The following is a 21,233-nucleotide window of genomic DNA, read 5'->3' on the forward strand; positions in this document are numbered from 1 at the left end:
GTTATCGTTGTACTGCCTTGCCATTACTGCTTGACAATGCAAGCTTCCCCTGCTGCACTGGGGATTTTAGCAGTTTGCTTTAAATTAGATTCAATACTTCTGCATCAGAACCATTTTCTCTTCCTGTATGCACCAAGACTGGAATACAAAGCTGAGATCCCAGTCAGGCTTGTGACACACACAAGACACATTTGGACGAACACTCCCACACTCTCATCTGTGATTGCCTCCCCTCCAATTGTCAGCTTTGACCATTCCTGCACATGGGAGTTCTCTCCATCTGCCACCAGGAAACAATACAGAAATCTCAAGATAATTGTTTATCTACGGTTCTCTGTTAATCTAGAGAAGAATCGCACGTGAAATCTGCTTCCTTGTTTCCCTATATTGCATTTTGATTGAAATAGGGAATATCAAACTTCCTGGAAATATATACGATAACTCTCCTACTTCTCAAATTATTAAACAATTAATGCCAAGATAACTTCTTCCTGAAAATGGTCACTTTTGGCTAGCGTGGACTCAGTGGAATGTGAAAAATGTTACAGTGCAAAAGAGATTTGCCTTCCCACAGGCATCATCAAAATAATCTCTCTTGTTAGCAAAAAAATACAGAACAAAATGTCAGTGGCCTCCAGTAGACAGAAATAAAAGCCACTATTTAGTGAAAATTAGGTGAAAAACAAAGCATATTTATGAGATTCTTTTATCTGTAGTTCTATGGCAAATTTTACCACATCATCTCTGAGCAAGACTGACAGGTTACATGCCCAAGTAAATGTACTAAAGACATTAGTGTCACTTTAAAGCAACTCAAGTTTTGATGTCCTTTTATTTTTGTTGTACTGCCGCTATTAGGATGCAGTACCTCATTTTTTTTAAAGGAAAAAAGGAAATGTAACTAGTTCAGGCTACCATGCAACTTTACAACAACTGACACCAACTATAAAATACGCCAGTTTGTATTAAGATGTTATTGCACCCTTCCAGTTCTAATCGCCAATTATGACTCTATTAGTCCTACTTGGCAGTTCATCTGCTCCTGCATCAGCTGAGGGGGACTTGGAGACGGACCTCTGATCTTCTTGTTTCCGCTCCAGCGAGTGCTCAGCACAGCGGCTGTCATCCTGAGACATTGAGGAGGTAAGGCATTGCCTTTCCTAAGATAACTACACCTGACCTTACAACAATTTACTGAGGAAATACCTGCCTAATGGCAGTGTGAGCGCAGTTTCTTTTACGCTCACAACGGCGCTGCAAATTAGAGACAACAGGATAAATCTATGACCAGCTCACTAGACACTTCATTAAATCACTGTTCCCTTGCCTTGTAGAGCACTAATAGAATCACAGCCCTCGTTAGCTACTGAATAAAAGATCAATCACATTCTTTGAGAGCTCTTGCTACCAGCTTCCAGAGGAAACAAGGAAAAAAAAAAAAGAGACATATTTAGGATCATCAGTAAGATTCTGAATGGCCTCACTGCAAGTTGGTTAAATTACCTTTTCCACAACTGACTCCGAATTTAATACTCTGAGGAACTTGTTAAGGCTGCTTTCAAAAGCTTCTATCTAATATATGACTACCAGGCCCTGGTCAAAAGTTCATAATGTGCATATGTAAAAAGGTACTAAATTGCCTGAGGGCTAAAACCAGAGGAGTTTAATTGCAGCAAAATGCTGAAAATGGTCTGTTGAGGGTCTTTCTATTGGGATACTGCTGGCACTAGCTGATTGAAGTACAGCACATAAAAGCCTTGCAACAATATTTCCTTAAATGCAGCTGAAACTACCAGCACTTCCTAGTGCATATGTGGAGTGCCAAGAGGAAAAAAGAACCTTCCCTAAACAAACAAAGATTTAAGGATTGATATAATTCATAATTCAAAAGCACACGGATAAAAGGAAGAGCTAAACAACAGTGAATACGTGTCAATATAAGTCATGCCATGTGCCCCACGTGTTGCTATGGGGGGAAACAGAAGTACATATGTAAACACACTTAATTGGCAGCCATCAAGATCTGCTGCTTTACAAACCTAAAGCAGCCTGCACCAACGGAGTTATGACCATGCTTGGAGATCTTGGAAATAGCTACCTGTGAGGCTAAAGATTACTATACTGAGCCTGAAATCCAATGACTTGTCCTTTGAAGTAAGTGGAAAATCATTTCTCTAGCTATTTACATGATGAAGAAAATACAACAGGGGAAAAAAAAAAACAAAACAGGACAGTACTTACTTGTCATTCAAAACAAAAACCAACAATATTAATTCACTGGAAAAAATGGACATCATTATTAGGGGGAAACACAGTTTCTTCACTTATGTCTATTATGACGTTTTATATTTAACTACTTCCTTGGCAATAAAGCCAAAAGAAGACAAAAAATACTACATCACAAGCAGAACTGTCGGCTTCATTGATATTTTCTGCTATTATTCCCTTAAAAGTTAGAAAATCACATGCATTTCTTAGCAAAGGAATGAAGAACTCAAGCCATACATTTTTCTTACAAACACAAAACCACTACCTTCAGGGCAAGAGCTGGGAAAGATACTCACTTTTTACACACCAGCTCAGAAAATGGCATCAGTGTAACCCTAAAATAACGCAACTCAAACTAATATCTTTCTTCCTGACAAAGCAAGTTAACTCAATTCCAGTTTACATGATATATGACTTCAGTGGAAAAATTCCTTTCCTAGAAGGCATAGAATGCCCAGTAATCCTTTGCAGGTCTTCCCTCTGCTCCTTTAATTAACACTGTTAGCTCAACACCGTATCAGGTGAGCAGATGAGATGAACTGTTTGACATAAGGAGATGATCAGATTCTAAATGACACTGTTACAAAGTCATTATCATAAAAACCTGCCAAGACAGTTGTTTTATTTGAAGTGCTAAATGAGTTTTCTTGTACTGGTAGTATTCATCATAAAGCAAGTTTGACATTTGAAGACAACATTTTAATTGTAGTGCTGTTCAGTGTAAAGAAATACTCTTTTCAATTTTCTAGCAAAATGAAGAAAAAACTAATTACACTCATTAATATATTACAGTGGCAGGCAAGGTAACCTTAAGAGAAAAAAAAAAAAAAAAAAAAAAGAAAGAAATAGAGCATTAATTCAAGAGCATTGAATTAAAGTGAAAAAATAAATAAAAATAAAAAATTCTAACCCTAACATTTCCAAGTATTAGTGTGCTTTAGCTCATAATCTTCCAGTGTTCTTCAATGGTAACCATCCACAATGGCAGTTACAGCATTCAATCAGAGAAGTCTAACAGTGTACTATTTCAGTAGAAGGATCTTCAAGTGTGATCCTTGTATGGAAAGTTTGGTACCCAACATATGAGTAAATACTTTCATGACCAGTTAATTAAGCACCTCACCAGCCATTCGTATGCACAGTCATTTATCAGAAATGTAAGACACAAACAGTGGTGGGATGCAACATGAACAAGCTCATAGTAAAGTGCAATTTATATGCCTGGATTGAAATTCTTCTGAATTAAGAGCAATATCCATTTCATATACATTAAAGTACCATCCTCAGAGGCAGAATTTTTATGAGAAGTCATTTTAGACATGTCATCCCTAGTACTGTTATAAAAGATGGGCACTGCAGCACTGTCAAAGCAGCCCTGTGTATTCAGGACAAGTAGATCTTGTTTTCCAAGACAAATAATTATATCTCAAAAACAAATGTATTTTTATGTAAGATTCATCATCCAATATTGCCATCTTTATCTCATTTCAGTGTGACACTTTTGAAATTAATAAAATCCTTAAATACCTTCTATGGATTTTTTTGGCAAGTGTAGAAGATCGTGCTATATCCTAAGCGGTACTTTTTAATTGCAAAAATATGTTGTCACTAAAATAATGGACGGGATTTGACTGATGCTTATATTTACTGTCATCCTCCTTACTAAAAAAAATTGATGCTACTATTCTAACAACCAGAGACAGTAAAACAGAGAGATTGGAAAATATAAATGCTGAAATATTGTAAGGAAACTTCAACAGCTAAGTAAATTCGGAAACTCTATAACTGCAAATGCTCATACAGATTATACAGCTAAACTGACATGCATTGGATCATTTGCTGTGCATATCTACACTGAACTAAGTATGATGTTCACTTTTCTCTACAAACACATGCTTTCTTACCCAGGAAAGAGTTAAAAACAATCAAACTACAGTAGAAGCACATTCAGGATTTGAGCAAGATTTAACTATCTATCTTCTTCCACAAATCTCAGAGAATGATACATATTGAAAGGTGCAGAACTACAAAACACCAGCGAATATCCAGTGGAAAAACTAAAAACACTCTTCCTACGACAGCCTCAACAACCACAGACCATTTCCCTCCATGTAGGAATCTCGCCAATGCTCCAAGCTGGTCAAGGAACATCCTGCTTTTTAAGTCTTGCCTTTAGAACCATGAAAATTATAACACTCATATTTGTAACACACACAAAAAAGCTACATGCTTCCCCTCACATCTACATCAGGAAAAAACATATATATATATCCAAACAGAAACAAACTGGAATAAACACTTGAAGAGAAAACTGACACCAATAAGTAACACTACTCATTTCACAGCAAGAAGCCTCCCAAAAGCCTCGATGGACAAATTTTATAGACTCACATGCATATTTGTACATTTTCAGTAGTTTTCTTGCCAAGAAGTTTTCAGGAATGTTAATTCACTTATGTAGCTATTATGTCCAGGGCATGCCAACATGCTGATGAATGACACATCACACAGAAATAAAAACACAAATAGATGAATCAGTTTTTCAGGAAAACGGACTCTGTACTCACTGGTTCAGGAATATTAAGCATATTAAAAACCCTTGTATTTCTCATTTATATAGATACATACTTACATACCTACACACACACACACACATATATGTAAAAATAGTGAGAAAATACTGAAAAAACATCATGTAGTACACTGTGTTTGATATACTGTATTATTTTTGGACCTTGAAAATATACTTTTTTAATGACTTTGCTCTAAAACACGGAACCTTCTAGCTCAGATTACTTGGACACTCTTACTGTTTACTCTTCCATCTTTTTTTCTAAAGTCAGAAGAGACTTCCCTGGGAAATTCAAATAAATAAGATATCCAGCTGCACAAACACTATACATTCTGTTAGATTACTTTGGCTTCCTAAGGAATATTTGACTTTCTCAGAATGTAAATGATTAAAGAGAAACCATCATACAAAAGTGATTGGTGAACTGTTTAAAGCGGTATGGCACCTCTTCAAAGGTGATAGAGAGAGAAATAAAAAGACCATGTTACGGTAAAGCATCTCAGATATCCAAGGAGTTCTAGAGAAACGGTAATGTCACTAAGCAACGCATCCTCCAATTAAAGAATATTATTTAAATGACAGCTCTGTAAAATAGGATCTATGTTGTTTTTGTTTTTTTTTAAACAACTTGGTATTTCATTTATTCTAAATACAGCCAATAAGAGGCTGGGGTTTCCTGAACATCTGTCCATTCATAACCTCAACAAATGTAAGGAAAGACAAACCATGTTCTAGAATCCACAGATTTATACTGCTCTGAAAGTTACGCTTTCAAAACTATACAGGCTAACAACGCACAATTATGTAATTTAATGAGTTTTACGTATCATTTACCATCTCAAATTGAGGCATATTAGTCTAACTTTTAGCGTTCAAAGAGACAAAAATTAATCTTTACTCAGAAATTTTGTTTTTCTGAATAGCAGATGTATAGATCAGCAGTTTTGCTATCTAAAATATAAAAATATTAAGACAGAGAAAAAGAAAACAATATTAGTCATGGCAATACGTAGCTATCAGTCTATCCAAAAATTTAGGAATAATTAATTTAGATGAGTTTTCAAGTTCCATTTTCTATTTTTCTTTTCTCTTTTGTTAACAAAAAGTGATTACCAAATCATTGCCACGTAAAAGCTCAAATTTTATTGCTGAGAATATTTAAGACTATGAACTTTTTAGACTATTTGCAAAAGACCACTTGATCATTACAAATGAACCACATTGCATTGACTCTGCTTTTAATAAGAGATACCTCATTCATAAAACTTTTATCTCTATTATTCTCTTGTTACTACAGAAAATGAATAATCCTGTGATTTATGTGCTAGCTAGTAACTAAAGAGGTCTGGACCCTACGGTGTTATTTACAACAAACTGCCTAAGTGACCTTGCTAAGGCACACAAATGAGAAACCCTGGGGTAAGAAGGATTGAGTCTCTTCATCTACGGCAAGTGCACAGAATGCAACCTTGGCTTGGGAGTGCACCAAGGGTTCTCAAGAACACCACTCCAAGGATAAGGGAAATTTCTAATAGCTTCTATAGTAATGACATACAAAACTAAAGGGAGGAAAGAAAGACTAAATGTCCTGTTCAGCTGCTTCCATCAAACTGCAACATCATGCCTGTCACCCAGTCACCTCAGTGCTCACATAGAACTGAAATTTCCTTCCTTGTGGTTTCTCAAATATACTCTGAGCAGATTGATGCTGGATAACAGCTCAGAGACTGCATGGCAACTCAGCTGCAGCATGTTCTACAAGTTATGGCAAGTAAAAGAGAACAAGTAAGAAAAAATAGGAACTTTAAATCTTCTTTGTTACACTACAAAACAACATAGCCAAAAATTTACAGTGAAAGAAAGTGTGAGGCTTTCATATAAAAAAGTAATTATGGACAAATCATACCAAAACAGGAAAATAAAAAGAACTGTAAGGATCTTTTGTTAAGAACTCAAAATTTTGTTTGTAAAAGAGGTTACAGCCATAAATTTGACACTCTCCATTTACAGAAAGGAAGTTTGTTTCTGGATAGTGTGAGAATCTGAATCAATAAATGAACACAACTAACCAGATGTTGAGATTGACTTTCTACAGATTTCAGAAAGAAAGGTTTTGTTCTGTTTGTGCCTACCTACAAGGCCAAGCTTTTCCACATTTCAAGCCAGAGAGCAGACTGGGGTTGGATGTGAGGTTGGACAGATTAGCAATTGTGGGCAATGCAAACCTGCATGCAGACATTCCACAAGGTGTATATATAGCTTTCTAATTCAAGAAAGTTTTTTTTCAGGCTAAAAATAGGAAAATATGCTTTTTAATTTCAAATTCGAATTTAATTACTTGTAATATAAAACGTTATGGACCAAACGTATGCTTGCCTTACAGCCCACATACTTGGCAGGACATCCTGAAATTCTGCAAGGATCTGGGGAGAGAGGAAGGAATTCCTTACTTCCCCCACAAAACTCTGGGACGTAACAGAGCTGCTCCACAAAGAGCTTTGAGGGTGTGCAGGACACAGCAAATTCCTCGGCCACCACTCTCCCTGAGCGCTGCTCTGCATGCAGAGACCCTGAGCTGGTCTGTTTGGCCTGAGGATAGGCTTTCATAATGACTTTCCATTCCTGCGGAAATTAAAATACATAGGTTTGATAATAAGCTAAGTTATATGATATTACTTGATAGGATACAAACTCTAAGTACATGGAAGAACCCTTCAGTCTTCCTGTTTCACCTTTTGCCCAAACTCCCATTTGAGAAAAGAAACTGCCATTTAGATCAGTCTGAAACATACATATACCCACCCTGCCCAAGACTGCTCCTAAAATTGTACATGCACAGCTGAAAGCAGAATTTGGCCTGAACTGTGAATTCAGTAACAAAAGCCAAGATCAATTCAACCAAGTCCACACAAACCTTTAGACAGAAAAAATGCTTACTTAAAGAGGGAAAACTTAAGGGTTATTCCAGCTTCTTCAGGGAAGAATGGAGAAAGAAAGGTGATGATAAGACAGAAGGCCTTTCTGGGGCTTCTATCAAAGCCAACAGATGTGAGCAACCATTAAGAAGAAGCAAGACGTCTCTGTAGGTGAAGGTTCATTTCTTGCCAGAATCATATTTCTAAGTTAATGTCAGGTGTGAATGCAAATCATCACAAGAAATTCAAGTTTAGGCACTTTCAACACATGACAAAAGTAAAACCACTGAGGCAGCTGTAGGCACAGGGAGTTTCCTCCTGCCCACATGAGCACTGAAATCCACGCCAATTGCTTCAACGCTCCTGGGATGATACCAAACATCAAGAACTCATTATTTTACATCAACTAAGACATGTAGAGGAATTTGTGACCCTTAATAGTATTCCTTATAATTCTCAGTAGGAAATCTTTAAAATACAAACTTTGAAAAGCTACTAGCTTTGGGAGAGGAGATGGAAGTCAAAGTATAGATCAAGTATCAGCCTCTTACACACCAAAAAATTAAGAGCAGACTGGTCTTACTGTGGCTAACTGGAGGGTTATGGGTGACAGGTTGAGCTCTTATAGTTGTAATTTATCTCTCAGCAACAGGACCAATGTTTTATTCCCAGCCATTATAAGGACGTAACACATCTGCTAAAACTCTAGTACAACGGCTGGCTTTGCACTGCAACAGGAAATGTAACCCAATAGTCTCAGCACTTCTACAAACCCTGGCCATTTCTTAATGTAAAAAGATTTGAAAATTCACTTCACTGAAACATCTGTTAAGCTCTTGCTACTCCAGCACATGATACTCTTTCTGCTCTGTTACCTGCCAACAAAAATATTTTGTTCAACGTAAGACTACCACAAGTGTGTGATAATGGCAATCTGCTTATTTTACATGCTGTTGTACACTCACAAAATCATCTGCAGGTGACATTAAATAGCACCAAGCTTAAGCTGAAAGCTAACCAATTTATCCGATTTTATTCTTCTATGTAACTAGTAAAAAAAAAAAAAAAAAAAAGCCAAATAAATAGACTCTGAATGACTAGCATTAATTTAAAACAAATGAAGCTGCTTAGTTCTAGAACAGAATAGAAAGAAAAAGGGGAGAAAGGGGAAGAGAGGCTGGGGAGAGAGGAAAAAAGAAGGAAAAAAAAAAAAACAGAAGAAAACAAAATCCAAATCATAGATCAAACCACCTGAGCATCCACATGGCCTGTGAGTATGTTCCTCTCAGAGTTTCTCTTCCAATTTGCTATTTACAGTGGGCACTTGTTTCAATTTACATTTAATTATATTGTAAGCTTCTCCAATTTACTGAGTAACTGTAAAGTGGTAAGTAAAAGACAGATTCTTTCAACATTAGTAGAGCCGCAGTTGCTAAAGTAATAAAACAGTAATTTATTCACAATTATTGCTTTCTACAAAAAATACTTGGTCTCCAGTTCTAACAAATCCTTGTATATTTCAGATCTTGAAAGTGGGGGGAGGAGAAGGAAGGATGAAGAGTCTATCAGTTTCCAGCGCTCTACTTAATATAAGCACTTCTTTTACACCTATATCCATCAGTAATATAAATATTGTATAATGTTTCAAAAGCTCCCAGACAGCATTCTGTGATTCAACAGAAAAGTTATTTATAAGCAGCACAAACAAACCATAATTTTTAAGCTATAAGCATTCAAACACTTTTAGGAATATAAAGCTGCATTTCTTTCAATATGATATAAACCACAAACAGAAACAACTAAAATTATATGCCTGAAAGCTTCATACATGAGAGAAAGACCAACTATATCACAGCATCACTGGAAGGACATGTAGTCCAACTCCCCTACCACACCTAAATCACACTGTCCAGAGCCTGGATCGACCTGATCTTAAATGTCTCCAGGGACCAAGCATCTACCACCTCTCTGGATAATGTGTTTCACTACTCTTAATGCAAAGAAAGTTCTTCCTTATATCCAACTTAAAGTCCTTTCTCTTTTCAATTGAAACCTTACTGAAGCAATCAGGCTTAGAGAAGAGTGCACCGTTCTTCAGTGCTGCTATCTTTTGTACTGTATTTTGCATTCCCTTCTACATACCACTCATAAATAAAAAGACACTATCAAAAAACCTAACAGTGTAAAGACTTCAAAACGAACATCACTGTTTCATCTTGTTCCCTAGAGGATAAGTTTACATAAGCAACAAATACGAAAAGTTCCTCTGTGAAAATATGTCAGAGGAAACAAAACTAACAGTTCATAAAAGCTCCACAGACTGGATCCTTCTCACTAGATGGTAATACCATTAATTCATTCTCAGTAGAACTTAAAGAATGTGTTTTATAAACTATCCTTAACTCAGCAGACACAGTATTAAAGGTTTTGCTCACAAAACATGCAATTGAAAGAGATTATTACTTGTCTCGAGGTGCCAAAATGCTCACTTAAACAACTCACAGACATAAACAGGTTTTGGATGCATACTGGCTGCAAACTGCAGGTTGAGGATAGAAGTGCAAAGACTCTTCTGACTGCCTCATAGTCACTACATCCACGCTTGAAAGGGTATTTATAGTTTTGCCCCATTAGTGTTACTGAAAACCCAGTATTGTTCAAAAAGCTGTTCATGTTTGGACACATAACCAGAGCTTTAAATACTCTGTTTTCCACTTACATTAACCCAGTAAAATGGAAGACTGTCTGCTCCACTTCTAGTGGTAATGCTGTAGATCAAGCTGCAACAATTGCTTCTGTGCTCTGCTCTTTCAAAAAGCAATTAATTTGGCCTCTATTGCTACATCAGGAGATAGTCAGTTACATTACAAAACAACTAACTGTGTTGGTCATTAAGTCCTCCATAAAAGGGACCTTATTTGGGCCTGATCAAATTGCCATGGCTAGATACGTTCAGCATAGACATTAATTTTTTAATTTCCCTGGGTCCCACCTGCAAACACTCAACGGAAAACAGCCAACAACGTTAAAAAGAAGCCAGTCCTCAATTAAAAGTCATTTTTGGACTCCTAAAAAGTATCCTGTGTCAGAGGATCAAGAGAGAAGAGTAACCTCCTCCAAGCACGAGAGATGCTGAAATGTTTTATATAATGAAGCTCCATAATGTTGGATACAAAAGAATAGCACAGGCTTCCATCGCATTACTGTTCCAATCCAAAGACCAGTGTGAAGACAAAGGAAAAACCCCCACTGCCTTTAGTGCTTTAAAAGAACTAGAAAATCATTGTTGTTGTTATTTTTAAATATGAATGAAGGTGCTTTTACCACTGAAAGCACTTTCCCTCAGCCATTAATAACGTCTGTAGTATCTTTTCTAACTAGGACATCTGTTTACATAAAAAATGCAGTCAAGCATATTCCACTTAAAAACCAAAGAAGTTTGTGATGTTTTACATATACTGAGCAGCGAAATAACTCTGAACTATCCCACACCTAAAATATACAAATACCTTAAATCAGAGCAAATGAAAATCATGTATTCAAACATTGGAATCACTCAATCCACCTAGCATGGCACCTTTAAAGCAGGTTGACAAATTTAAGCTAAAATGGTCGAAGGAACTTTTACTAAACCACTCATGATCTTGACATTATGTTTGTCATCAAAATCAAGGCTGTAGTTACGAAAGGCAAAAGGTCAAAGCAAATATATACATCTGAAATTTTATAACTTTACTCCTCTGATTTGAAAACTGAAGAAGTGTAAAATACTGTTAAGTCATTCACTTACCAGGGATTTGGTGAAAGGTCGAACCAAGGTAAACAGCAGGGTATACACCCACCAGCTACGATGAATGGAGGAGTAAATCATATTTCCAGGATGGACTGAGTTAGACGTCACCCCATGGGGAGAAAGGCGTCGGTTCAGCTCGTTGGAGAACAGTATATTGCAAAGTTTGGAACGATTGTAGGCCAACATTGCCCAGTACTCCTTCTTAGGTGGAGAAAGCAGGCTGAAATCGAGTTTTCCAGAGGAGTCTTTAATTTTTGTAAATCTGAAAAACAGTAAACGTACCTTAAATACCCCAGAGTTAACCTTGCTCTCATTAAGAACAATATAAAACATAGATAACTAAGTACAACTTGGCCAGAACCAAAATAAAATATCAGTTTATTTGGCAGTTGCAAGTATCTACTGGAAATTACTCAAGGCCCAAGGAATAGCCCCATATATATAGCAGTAAAATTATTGAATAATTAGCAAACACAAATAAGAAGTGCAAGCAAGTAGGAAAAAAGGCTTTAATGACTTAAAAGCATTATATGAAGTTACGAATTACATTCTTCTTAATCAAAAAAGGAAAATGTGCCATAGTTCCAAAAAAGCACAATTAACATAGGCTAAAATAGAAGCAGAGAAATACAGCATTTCACTTCATCCGTTCCCCTGATTATTTCATCATATACTGAACACTTTCTTTTAAGTGTTCAAGTAACTATGGATGAGTCTCACTACCTCTTAGACTCTTTTTTAGATTAAAAATTGATGAATATAAAGGGGTTATAACCTTGGTAACTTGCCATCAATAGTCTTATATGTTTAAAAGACAAACGTAAACAAAGCCAAAATGAGTTCTGGCAGAGTATAATGTTTTTAAGTATACCCATGGCATGGCTGAACACAAATCAAAGTAACTAGTTGATGTTTTTTAATTGGGTCTGACAGAGTCATTAAACACCAGCTGTTTGTTTCTTCCTTTCTTTCTTTTTTTTTTTTAAATAACAAAGCAGGGAATGTTCCAAAGCTGAAGACAAGGAATTTTTCATATAGTATATTTTCCAATTCTTACAATTTTTACATATCAATTTACTAGATTACCTCAGTACTAGAAAATAATACTATATTTAGTTACAGCCTCATGTTCCACCAATAAGAGCTACTAAAAATAAAACAGATTTAGCAAGCTCTTTTTAATTCCAAGTTTTCAGAATCAGCTCGGGAGAACAGGGATAAACATAATTATAGTACACACTAGAAAAATGTTTTAAAATATCTTTACCAATTTCGCATCTCATACCCAGAAATGAAGAGATCAGCTGGAATTTCTACATCTATTTTGAGAGCAGGATTATAATACATTCAGAGAAAAGCAACTACAGTATTTGAACTCAAGAGGAACCTAAAATGGCCTATATCTTGTAGAATTGGCCCTTCAATTTAAACAAACAAACAAAAAAATCTCTTTCATAATTTTCAGTTAGATAACAGCCATATCTGAAATTAATAGGGCTATTCTGGGAGGAATTTACTATATTCACTCCTCAAGTAACCTCTCAGGACACCAAAATTATCTATAAATAAAATACTTTTTGTATACTGTACAATGGAAACACACGGGCATAATTTGAGTCCCATCCTTCAAGTGAGTCAATCTTACTTACGTCGGCAATCTCATTGAATTCAGTAGGATAAAGACTGCACAATCAAATTAAGTACACAGAAATAAAGACAGAAGGAAAGTCAACCTACTTATTATTCTGATTTTCATACAATGTGCTTAGAGTATGGAAAGCTTAATTTAAACAGATTTCATTTGTGTTGAATCCAGATAAGTGAAAAGAATGAGGAACCAGAGAGGCAAATAAATATCTTGCCTTGGAGCAGTCTAGTAAAATATTCTCTGCAAACATGGGACTTTATTTTTTGCCTAACAGGGGGTCTTGACTCCAGCTAAAAGATCTAGCCAAGGTTTATGGAAGTAATTAGATACCAACACTTCTGTTTTACAACACCGTTTAAGGCACGGAGTTCTCAAGTAGGTCAGAAAGTCCTACAAAACCAGTAATACCTAACGTCTCAACTAACTCCTTACATCAGCTTCTTGCCATTAAACTGATTAGGGGCAATACCAGAGTTATTTACAATGATCATTTTAAATGCTAAGATATGACATGAATTGGAAGAAGGGGAAATCAAGTAGATGTGTTTATTATTTTACTCAAGCATAGACTGTGGCTTATTTTTTGACTGGCTTCTATATATACCTCAGCTGATCTAATGAAATTAGCAACAAGCACTTCAAAAAATGTTTTTGAAAACACAAATAAAAATGTTAAGAGCTGTGAGCTCTGGTTATACACAACACTTAATATAGTGAGAAACAAAGATGTCATTTAAAATATCATCAGACACGAACTTACAAAGGGGAACAAGCAGCTGACAATTCAACATAATCTCCCATTAAATAACAGCTCATTTATACGTATCCCATTGTGCCATCCACATCTGGCAAGTGATTGGACTTGGCAGATTTATTTCTAGAGCTATCTTGCCTGCCCTGCAGTAGCCTCCCTCACTCCTAACAGGACTCTGCTACTTGCTTTCACAGACCTGGTGTGATTTGCAAAGATAAGGATGTCCAGATTTTGTTACCACCTAATTACTAGACATTTTGTGTCTTTTAACACCAGGGAGGATTATTACTGGCATTTTCTATTGCTTCTTTCATTTCAGCCATCATAAATTTAAAATGGTAAAAGTAAATCTATCTGCAGTGTGTCATTTATACCATAAGCCCCTGTGTTTGGAAGTGATAAAGGTTTCAGCCTGACCCTTGGCTGGTCTCTCTCTACCAGGTCTCTGGGGTTGCATTTTATGGAAACATGATTAAAAAAATAAGCTTCATGCTGGGTCACTAAAACATTTCAGAAATATGAAGGCGGTGGGGAAAAAGAAAAAAAAAAAGGGGGGGGGGGAGGGAAAAAAATGCTCATACGTTCTTTCTTTGGGTTTGCCAAAGATGTTACACATGACCAGAAGTGAAATAGAAATCAATGACAATGTTTAAAGCTAGATGTCATAAGTCTAATCTTAGAGCTAATCTTAGAGTCCCGGAACTGAATCAGAAGCACTCTCTCAAATTCAGAGCTGAGGCCTCCATTTTGCACAGGGAACTCTCTAATTCTCTAATTTATATCAAAACCTTCTTCCCAGTTATTAAAACAAACACTTCCAGCACAGCTGAAATAAGGCAAACCTCATCACAGCTGTTTTGCCAACTGCACTTCTCATGACAGTAGGAAATACGAGCATCTAATATTTTAATTAAAACTTTCACCGAAAGAGGCATGGCCAGTGTTCCAATATGTATTAACTATACTATTTCCCAGTTACATTATCCAGCTAATGTCTGCATTGAATTCCCTAATTTCTCATTATAATACAATTGGATTTCATCTAGTAGTTTTTAATTGCATTGTTTCTCCTACTAAAATAACTGCACATTCCTCTTGGTAAGATGTTGAAGTAGTCGAATGACAAATCAATATAGGTCATCCCATTCTGATTTAATCAATTATTATTCCATCTCCCAGCAAAATCAATAAGTGGTCTGATATGCAGTGAAAATCTGCATTCATACAAAGAATGATCAAAAAAAAACCTACAGACTAGAACACACTTTACCTATGGCAATGTAGCAACAACCACAGACATTGGCAATGCTCTTTTTAAAGAGATTTTTCAAACAACAAATGCTTTAGGCCAGGGCCTTTCCTTTTCAAAAGCTTACGCAGTTCTGCCGTCACCATTTCTGCTTTAAGGATGGCAGATCTCAGCTAAACCCAAACCACAGTGTAAGATTAACCAACCTGTGTGACTCCGAGGACACAACAACCACCCTGGCTGGAGAGGAGCGGCGCAGGACGTCCTCCAGCAGCTGGACAAGATAGAAGTGCCCCAAGTGGTTCACCTGGAAAATGGACTCCAGGCCGTCCTCTGTCAAGCACCACGGACACCCGAATATGGCGGCATTGCAGACCAGGATGTGAAGAGGCCTGGAACAATTAAAATTATTACAGGTTAAAACTGTCTAGAGAAAGGTAGGTCAATGAAATGCACTTAGTTGCATTCCTGGAGGAATCAAGTGCACACAGTGGGTGCAGGTTTCAGTTCTGTAGGGCAGAGCTGTGTGAGGAAGGCAGGGCTGCCCGCTGCTGGTTGCAGACAGAGCCCACCATAGGGGCTGTTGAGGGACTGGGAGTCACAGCCACCCCTGGGAAAACGTAGTGAAGAACAAAGTGCAACATCAACATTAATATCATTACATTTGTTTGGGTAGCCTGTTCCAGATTATTTCATCTTCACTGCAATGGATGAAATCCTGTGACAAATGCAAAATCAACCACCCAATGTAAACCCTATGTTTAAACATAACAAATGAAGCACAGATAGGAAAAGCAGCTGCTTGCCCTCCGTTCAAGCATTTCTCACAGCCCTACGTGTAAATGAGAGGAGATCCAGCATCAGATCTACTCCTTACTGGTTATAAAGGGTACATACTTCTGCTCCAAACACCCACAATATGAACTGCAAAAAAGATGAAAAATAAAGGCACGGGTTGTCAAACAGACCTGACTGAATCTAGGATCCTTCAGGCACATTTAAAAGCCCTGATTTTGATAGTCCAGATTTCAAAACACTTCTGACAGAATCATGCACACCTTAACTGAACACTGAGATTTGTGCATCAGCACTGACAAAAGCAGAAAGGTACATGTCTCTGTTAAAGTGAATTTGAACTGTGAACCTGGTTGGAAGTTACCGGCGTAGTCTGGTTTTATAAGGAGTTAAGAATCCAATATCTGCACTTGTGCCAATTTCGGAAAACAAATAACAAAAAGCTTCAGATGCAGGCTGAAACATCTTTGTGTTTTGGGAGCTTGTTTTCTGACGTGCTGAATTTCTGGTTTTCCTTTTGGGCAGCGACACACACATAACAGCTTCCCATTCATGCTGTGTTGGCAAAACAAACTGAAGAGAAAGGAGGACTGTCCTTTTAAAGGCAAGGGTCTCCCTTTTTGCTCAAACCACTTTGCACAAAGGTAGTGCGTTTGCCGTCTCACTCAACACCTCACGATCAAGCTATTTGCTGAGGTATAAAAGACCGTATTTTTAAACAGATATCCAACCCTTTGAGGCATATTTTATCAAAATGCTTTAAACTCAAGTTCATCTTGCCTGATCAAGACCCATCTGCCAAGAGGAAAACAAAGCCTCATGAAGATTGAGAATGCACATGGGGAAACTTGGGATGATTCATCATCTCTTCTGAAAGTTTATGGAAAGCTCTGGCAAGAATTAATTTACGGATTTGTAAATGTCCTGGGAAAAGGAACAAGTTTCTTCAGCATAAATGCTGGTTTTGGTATATGAGCCTCCTCTTTGAGAACAGGGGCACGTAAGTACTGCAGTAATATAGAAAATACCATCATCGTTCCCTGAGAAAGCAAATGTGCCATGTTTGTATAGAAGGATTTTAACTTAATGCAATAACTGTTATAAGTACTATGAAATAACAGACCACAGTATGACAGAAAGGACCCACAAATGAAGCAACGGTATATTCCACCTATCCAAATTGTAATACCCTTCATTAATACTAATTACAGAGTAACTACCAGAGGCAAAATATGCGCTCTACACCTAAATCTCTCAGCTCAATTAATTAAAAAGAGGATTTTAAAATGATAAAACTATAAAAGGTAGTCACTATTAAACTGTAAGTGCATTAAATAGGGTTTTATAAAAAAAATTAAATTATGCCTCAGTCGTGAGCATTTATTTTCTGAATAATATTTTGTCCTGTTCTTTTTTTTAATAAAGGTTATGAAATTTAAAGAGACTATAAAGTTAAAAATACTTACACTACCCTATTAAAAATCTGTGAAGACATATAAAAATGAATACAGAAGCATTTTAAATGTATATGCTACTCAACAAGTAATACCTATATTTGTCCTCAGCGTTAGTGTTTTTAAATGGTTTAAAAGTGGTTTATCTTGCATCTATTATCTATAGCATACTATCTCTAGCATTTATCGAACATCACAGCAAGGAAACCTGAAGGGCTGTACCAGCAACTACTGCTGTTGTGCATCATCTCAGCTCAGAAAGAACCACCTCTCAGGTCAGCGTCCATCAGTACAAAGCTATCGGTGTCTCTTGTCTCAATGCTAACCAAGATCCAATCACTGAAAATTGTCACCTACGTTTTTGTGATCCGGACATTTACACACCAGGAACGGAATGAGATTACATAGCCATTTCACATTACCTCTGTAACAGTCATCACATGGTTATGAATTTCAGCCACAGATGACAGATTCTAATCTCAGTGGTGCAGAGCTCTGTATCACTGAACGTATCATTATGCAGGAACAAAATTCTTAAGATACTTGCCAATTCACACCACACATCTGGCACTACAGCTCTGCTTTATGACAGGAGTATTTTTAAGTGATAGCAGAACTATGACCTTGATTTCACAAGTTCATTAAAAACACTGCTGTGATCTATATTAGGCTTCCTCCTGAGCCCAAGGAAAAAGAAAACAAAAAAACCAACACTCTCCTTGATTTCAAGTAGTGCCTTTGATGTAGAATTACAAACAACTAAGACTAACCAAAAAATATCATCAGCAATGGAAAATTTTCTTAGTATTGACATTACCAAGCTGTTCCCATTAACCATGACGCCTACTTGATCTTTCTGGAAGCTCCGTGCAGTTAAAACCTTCCAGAGTGTTTTGCAAATTTACCCCTATGTCTCCTTAAAATGTCTTCAGTCAGTGACTTACATCACACCAAGTGAGCTAATGTGTTCTACCATTACAATTTAAGTATGTACTGGGAGTTGAACATAAGCTGCTTCACCATAGCATTTTGTCACTGTTTCTTCTCATTCACAGCATGACCGAGACTAGAGAATATACTGCTTAAACTGCAAGCTATGCAGCAATTGTAGAAAACTCTCATCGTGTTGGTAATTGTAGCTACAATTTACTGAAAGTTAAAAAGCATGTAGAATTAATACGGACGTCTTTAATTGTGAATATCTCAGTTAAAAAAAACACTGAATATCTTGTGCACTTCACAAGCCTGTGACACATCACTAACCCTAGTATCAGGCGAGTCATTTGGTTCTTTCATGCTGTGCTAAATTCACCACTAGAAGCTACAAAACAATCCAACTGCTCTGCATTATTTTAGAATAGAAAAAGTTAATACATTAGAGGGGTACTGAAATGAAGTTGCTGCTACAAATCAGTTAGTTACAAAATGTAATAATCAATTTGGTTAGCACCTGATGTTAAACTATGATCTGCCAGCAGACTCCCAAGGTGGCTATGTGCAGCAGTAGATATTTCCAAGGGAATTAATTACCGGTGATTTGCAAAGGTAAGAATAATATTTTTCAACAAATGCAGCCTGTGCACTAGGAGGTTAAACAAACACTGCCAAAATGTCAACAGAGTTCGTGGCTTTGGTGTTCTCCCTTTGCAAATGCAATGAAATAGTTAACCAGAAATTATGCAAAGGGAATGCTTTCAAATCTTCCCATGAAGCAGAATGTCACACCATCTGGGGCACTTCTCAAGTGATTTGAAAAGTTCACACTGTTTGGAATTACACTGAAATTCAACAGAAAAGGCTTTGCCATATCCCCCAAGTCCCATAAGCAACTGTAGACCTATGTCACGGCCAGTAAAGAAGGCAGAGAGATGTGACTTCTCTTCCAGAAAGAAGCAAAGTCACAGCCCACCACACTTTTCCATCCCATAACTCTGAACACCCAGGTTGCTTCCTCGCAGAGATAGAAAACACTACTACTTCTGTGAGGAAATGCCTATCTTCACAAAGAGGACAACCAAAATGCATTCATATGGCTCCCCAGAAAACAAAACAAAAATGAGTTAAACAAGCATCACCAGAAATTTCTCTCAATGGTGCAAGAAGAATCAATGGGAAACTGAGCGACAAGGAGAACACTAAAAGTCAAAGAGCAGCAGGAGATCTCGGCACCATGCGTGATATACATTCCACTCAAAAATATTTACTACTTTGATGAAAACTTAAACACACACAAAAAAAGCACTGCTTAACTGTATGAATTTTGTAAATGAATGCTAAATGCACGCCTAACTTCCCTTTTTCTGAGAACACTGACTGAAAATATACCAAAAATAGCTTCTGTTGCCACCTGTCAGCTGACAGAATAGTGGATCCCTGTCAGACGGGCTTCATTTTAAGTCAAGTTACTAACACAGGACTTGGAGTCCTGATGGATGACCTCCAGATATAAGCAAGCAGAATTCTCTAAAATTCTTCCAACTGGATTTCTTTGCAGGATTTGACACTGCTGATCAGCAAGTACTCCTGCCCCATTTCCAAGAGATTAATGGGAACGGACTGAAATTGTTCTGCTTCTCTCTTCATACCTAATACATGGGAATTATGAGCAGCTGCTCCTGTATGTTCATAAAATATCACCTACATGCTGCCATGTAGGTCAACCATCTCTCAATCATTATTAATTACCTCTATAAAATCTTGAGTGCACAATTGCATAAAAGTTTGGAGAAGGAAAAAAGGTCTCAGTAGATTCAGATCTAAACAGAAAACATCCATTAGTCCTGGTTTTCCCTGTATTCATTTTCTTAAACACAGGGAAAAACAAAAGAGGCACATATGTTACACTTCCAGAAATTAATAAGTGATCACGCTCTGAAGAAGACTTTTAGTTCTGAAGTGATGAGAAAGTTGGAGAGGCCCCTCCTTTTTCCATTCAGTGGAGGTACAGAAGCAATTTCCACTATTGTAAAAATCTTAATTTGAACTTCTGAAGAGAAATTTAGACCTAATAAAATATATATATATGTATTTATACTTCTAACATTAACATCTAAAACATTTGCAATGTTGCCATCAAGCTGACATTAGCAAAACCTACACTTCCCAAGGTATTTTCCCTCAAAAAAGATCCAGGATTTTAACATTTTAGTGCAGTACGAATTTCACAGATTACACACAAAATGAAGAAAAGTAGGGATGAGGTTTAAGTTATTGACATGATCTGTCTCCTATTGCTGTTTTATACACTATAAGCAAGGTATGTGACGCTATAAATCTGAGGAGTTGGGAACTTTTTAACATCCATTTTGTTATCACACCAGTAAACCACTGTCTTTTGATAACAAATTATTCATCCTAAATGAAGGTCAAGATTAATTGGATTAATACTCACTTTCTAACTCATAACTGCAAGACAGATGCCTTCCTACCACCCCAGGGATTAGCCCAGTCTGTACATATGCTATTACTCCTCTGTCATTTTCCTTAAGGTATGAAGAAGCAAACCTCAGAACAAGGATCAATGAACTCAATCCATGAGCTCAGAGCCTTCTCTTCCTGTCCAGACATGCTGCACCTCATACTAAGAAGGAAGAACTATATTTCATGAGCATGTGGGGGGGGTGTCTTTCTTCCACTGTGTTCATACCAGGGACACTTTTGTCTTTTTGGGACCCATTATCCAGAGCTGTGAATTTCCTTCTGCACAGCTCTAATCTAATCCTATATTATCTCTGACAGTAAACACTGTACTCATAGAATTGGTATATGAAAGTATTAGTGCTATT

The 21,233-nt window shown here is 37.0% G+C and overlaps 1 protein-coding gene across 3 annotated transcripts in view; it reads right to left on the bottom strand.

The window, feature by feature from the left end:
* Positions 1–21,233, bottom strand: part of WWOX (WW domain containing oxidoreductase) — a 450,173-nt gene that overhangs the window by 319,796 nt on the left and 109,144 nt on the right. For all 3 annotated transcript variants that reach the window (XM_072346077.1, XM_072346075.1, XM_072346076.1), the window contains exons 7-8: positions 15,406–15,591; positions 11,546–11,810 (exon numbers count right to left, since the gene is read on the bottom strand). In XM_072346077.1, the coding sequence (XP_072202178.1) occupies positions 11,546–11,810; positions 15,406–15,591 (451 nt within the window). The remainder of the gene's footprint in view (positions 1–11,545; positions 11,811–15,405; positions 15,592–21,233) is intronic.

This window comes from Excalfactoria chinensis, chromosome 11, assembly GCF_039878825.1.
Source record: "Excalfactoria chinensis isolate bCotChi1 chromosome 11, bCotChi1.hap2, whole genome shotgun sequence".
Classification (NCBI taxonomy): domain Eukaryota; kingdom Metazoa; phylum Chordata; class Aves; order Galliformes; family Phasianidae; genus Excalfactoria; species Excalfactoria chinensis.